General features: G+C 36.1%; 1 protein-coding gene across 1 annotated transcript in view; it reads left to right on the forward strand.

Moving 5' to 3' along the window:
• ppfibp2b (PPFIA binding protein 2b) overlaps positions 1-4,529 on the forward strand; it is a 90,705-nt gene that overhangs the window by 15,616 nt on the left and 70,560 nt on the right. Inside the window, 1 exon segment of the mRNA XM_008301644.1 lies at positions 3,632-3,718. Coding sequence (XP_008299866.1) covers positions 3,632-3,718 — 87 coding nt within the window.

A 4,529-nucleotide genomic window follows, 5' to 3' on the forward strand; every position in this document is an offset into this window, starting at 1 on the left:
CTACTACAACAAGAAGTACAACAACAGTTACAACAACTACAATAAGTACAGCAAATACTACATCAAGTACAACTACATTAGCTACAACATCAACTGCTACAGCCACCACAACACCAGTTACTACAACAAGTCCTACAATTACTGCAACAACAATACAACTACTATAACTACAACACCAACTACTACGGCTACTACAACTACTACAACAAAAACAACTGTAACAACAACTACAACTAACATATACAACAACATGTACAAGTACAACCAACAACCACTACAAGTACAACAACTACTCCAACAACTACAACTGCTTTTACTACGGCAATAACAAAAATACTACGAACAGTAGTAACAATGAAAAGATAAAAGTGGAACATGAAACCACAGAACGGTTCTTTCAACAGTTCCACTGAGTAACTCTGCTGCAGATGTTCCTCTGAGAACTCTTTAAACTCTGAACTTTTATTTGACGCTTTGAAGTCGCCGTTTCTTTGTCGTGAGCTCTTTAAAGTTCTGAACGTCGTTGGGAGTCGAACCAACTTCACTGGATACGACTTTTACTGTAAAACCACTGAAGAGTCGTCACAGGAAATACTTCATAAAGTACTACGACCTGGTGTCCTCGTGTAGACGGACGTTGATGTTTGTTCTGCTGTAGAGACGCTACCTGTGGTTAACCTCGTTTTATTTTTACTTTTTATTGGTTGTGTATTTTTGAGCCGATCACCTGGAATCTGTTCCAACAATCTCCTCAAATTTATCTCGTGTTCAGCTGTTTTTTTTCTCTCTTTTTGGAATTTCTATTTGATGTTTTTGTCCTTGTTTGGCTTCATGACACGTCTTCACACATGAGCAGCAAAAACACGATGTAGGAAATAAACAAGATTAACACTGAAGTTTTGTCACGTGGCCGAGTCGTAGCTTTTCAGTTGCACCAAGAAGAATTCTTAGTTTTTTACAGAATCTGGAGTTTATTTTTGGTAAATTTAAATTTATTGTTTTGCATTTTTATTTTGTTAGTCGTCTCCCATCTGTGTAAAGATGCATTTCAACCTGAGAGTCCTGGAATTATTGCGAACAGGGCGAACGTTGCAGCTGAGTGACTAAAACGTTCTCAGTTGCATCAGGGAGAGCAGAATTTTTAATTTTTTAAAAAAACCAAAAAAAAAAAAAAAATTTATTGTGGGGAATAAAAAACCTCCACAAAGAATAAAGCGATTTTTAATGAAATATCACAATTTTAACGTCTAGTTTTGTCTAATTTTCCAAATGAAACAAAACCTCAAACATGATAACTTCAATTACCGCTAGAAAGTTGGAAATCCAAAGATTTTTTCTGTTTTTGCAGCTTCTGCCTCCGATAAGTGCTGCAATTTCTGTGATTTGTTTTGTATTTTTAAAAAAACTTGCATTTCCAACCTGCCATTTAATCCCACTGGTGTTCAGTTCTAACTGGTTTATTTTGGTGAGTTTACTGGGATTTCCTTCCAGAACGATGAACTCAGTTTGCTCCTGTTTATGAGGATAAAAATGTTCTTTAGTCATTAAATAGCTGCAAGATTTAAAGAAGAAGTCATAAAATGTGTTGAGTGAGGACAAACCAGTGGTTCTAAGTTCTAGCAGCTGAACGTTATGGATTCATTGTGTAGTTTTTCTTCTTCTTATTTCCTTTAATAAAAACTCAAACTGCTTCAGACTTTGTTGGAAAAATCAGAATAATTTACGACTAAATAGCAGCAAAGTTTGAAGACTTTACTGTGAAAGCTGCCCAGAGATTATCCAACAGTGATGAAATAAAAACCACTTCCTGCTGGTTTGACCGCGTTGCTGCATCAGTGTCGACTTTACGGCCCGTCAGCGGCTTTAATTCGTCCATCAGCCGCCCTGGTCTGAACCGAGCGACCTCGGCTGCAGACGGAGGATTAAACGCCGATGTCGGGGTCGTTCGTCTGACTTCTCAGACGGTTATTAAAGCTAATCGATGTTTGGTTAGAAAAAAAAAGAAAAGCTCCTTTTCTTCCTCAGTTGTGTTTCCAGCATCAGATAAGAGCTTCAGAGGACGTTTGAACGGAGGCGTGGAGGCGCGAAGAGTCGAGCTCTCCCGACCGTTTATCGACTTATAAGTGCAGATGTTTTCGCTGAACCAGCAGTTTGACATGTTTCAGTGACTTTTCTCTGCAAAACTTTATTAAAAAGGATTCAAAGATGAAGCAAAAACTGTTTTTATTTAAATAGTCAAAGCGACAAATGCAGCTTTAACTTCAAGAAGCTGCTGTAGTTCAGACTTTTACAGGTTTGCAGCCATAAAACTGGATTAAAATGTGCAGGACAGTTCTGCAACCTTTTCTGTAAATGTCTTGTTTAAAGGATTCAAACCAGCGATTTATTTTGTGAAAAGTGAACTTAATAAAGTGAAATAAGCAAAAAAAAAAAAAGAACAAGAAAATAAATTCATGAAAATAAATAAAATGGGAAACAAAGCGTAAAAATGCAGTAAAACAATAAAAAAATAGCTAAAAATTGATTTGAGAGACTAAAATGTTAAAATAAAAAGGAATCAAATTTAATATCGTAAAAATAATTAAAATAAAGTTTTAAAAAATGTGTTTGAACGACGTTTAATCTAAAGCAGGTCAACGTATGGAGGGACTGTCACTGGAATAAGCAGAAATGTTTAATTAAGTCTTCTCTTTGTTTTTAAGCAAAATAAAGTTCGTTAAAGGAATCAGCAGCTTTTAAAAACACTCCCTCGTTAAAGGATCTCCTCGTTCTGCTGCAGACGTCGTGAATCTGCTGCACTGCTTCGTGTCAGGAAACGTTTGTGTTTCCGTCCAGTTTAAATCTGTTTACGTTTTTCCATCACACCCGTCTGACTTTTTCTATTTGCAGTTAAACGAGAGTCAGATGATGCTTCACGTCTGAGCATCATGTGCTTTAAGAACAGCAGCGACTCTGTCCACAAATCAGCAGCTTCATCTGGGTTCACACAACGACCGGATCCGACTTTCTGAACCCGTCGAGCGTTCTCAGTGACAGTTTGATGGTTTTTACCTCCTACGAAGCCGATTTGTCACCCCGTCGGTCTCACATCGAGGCTCTCTGCAGCAGGAGAAGCTGCAGTTTCAGTTTTTACACGATGATCGCTTGTTTACTCCAAACAGGAGCGAATGTTTTACCCAAAAAACAACAGTTTGGGTTGGAACGAACCTTTAAAACGCTAATTCACTCATTAGAAAATACTGTGTGGCTCAAATAAACCTTAAAAACTACAAGCGGTTTGTTAGAAAAGTGGGATTTATATGAATTAAACCCTTAAAACTGCAAGTATTCAGACAAAAAGTCGTATTTTAGGTGAAGTGAACACTCAAAACTATACATACCTGAACAGAAAGTGGTATTTTTAGAGGAATAAACCTTTTAAAAACCACTTGTTTGTTAGAAATTTAGTATTTTAATTTAAACAAACCTGTAAAACTATTCGTACTTGGATGTAAAGTTGGACTTTTGATGGGATGAACCTTTAAAACTCCACGTACTATGATGGAAAGTTGTATTTCTGGTTGGATGAACCTTAACTTTTCTCTTTCTCTGCTTCATCCTGTATGTTTTTTTTCTGTTTTTCTGTTTTTAGGTGAACCTTTGTTCTCCGGCCAACAATGAAACGTACCAGGAACGTCTGCTTCGTCTAGAAGGAGACAAGGAGTCGCTGGTGCTGCAGGTCAGAGCTCGATACGCTTCACACTTAATTAAAGCTGCTTTCACCGAATTTAATTTAAAAAAAAGATGTTGGTGGTTTTGGTAAAAGGTGTTTTTCTCTTTAGAAAAAAAAGGGACAAAATTATCGGGTTCTTCAGAGCCACGAACTATAAAGGCAGATTTTTCAACTTTTGCGGCATTTGGGAAATTTTAAAAAATCTAAACTACAAAATTGTGATATTTAATTTTTAAAAAAAGTTTATTCTACAGGTTTTGATATTTTAAAGAAAGTTAATCTTTTATATTAACCAGATTCTTTAAAAGATGAAAAATTGTGCAGATTTTTCCAAAAGTCTTTAAACTACTCATCTGTGACTTTCCATTTATTTAAGAAAATTAACAAATCGAGGCTTAGAACTGAGATATTACATCAAAAATAACATCTACTTAAAAAAAAATATCCCAGAATAAACTTTTTCTACCAGATTCTATTAAAAAAAAACAAATTTTTTTTGCACTTCTCAGCACAACCATGAAGCTTTTAGAGACTCGGCTGCAACCACGATTCAAAACTTCAGAGTTTTGGTTGAACTGCCGGCGGCGTTCCCACAGAGCAGACGAGTACAGAATATAATAAAAAATATGAGAAGAAAAATAATATTGACACATTTATACAGCTTCATGTTTACATAAATAATGTCATTTTGTAGGTTTTTTAACAAAAAAAAAAATCTGATCGCTAGCATGCTAACAAACCCGACGCTAACATTCTGACGTTCGTCTGGTTTCGTGTTTGACGTTTTTGTTTGTTAATCCTCGGAGGCTTGTTGCTT

This window comes from Stegastes partitus, unplaced genomic scaffold (assembly GCF_000690725.1).
Source record: "Stegastes partitus isolate 25-593 unplaced genomic scaffold, Stegastes_partitus-1.0.2 Scaffold1694, whole genome shotgun sequence".
NCBI lineage: Eukaryota > Metazoa > Chordata > Actinopteri > Pomacentridae > Stegastes > Stegastes partitus.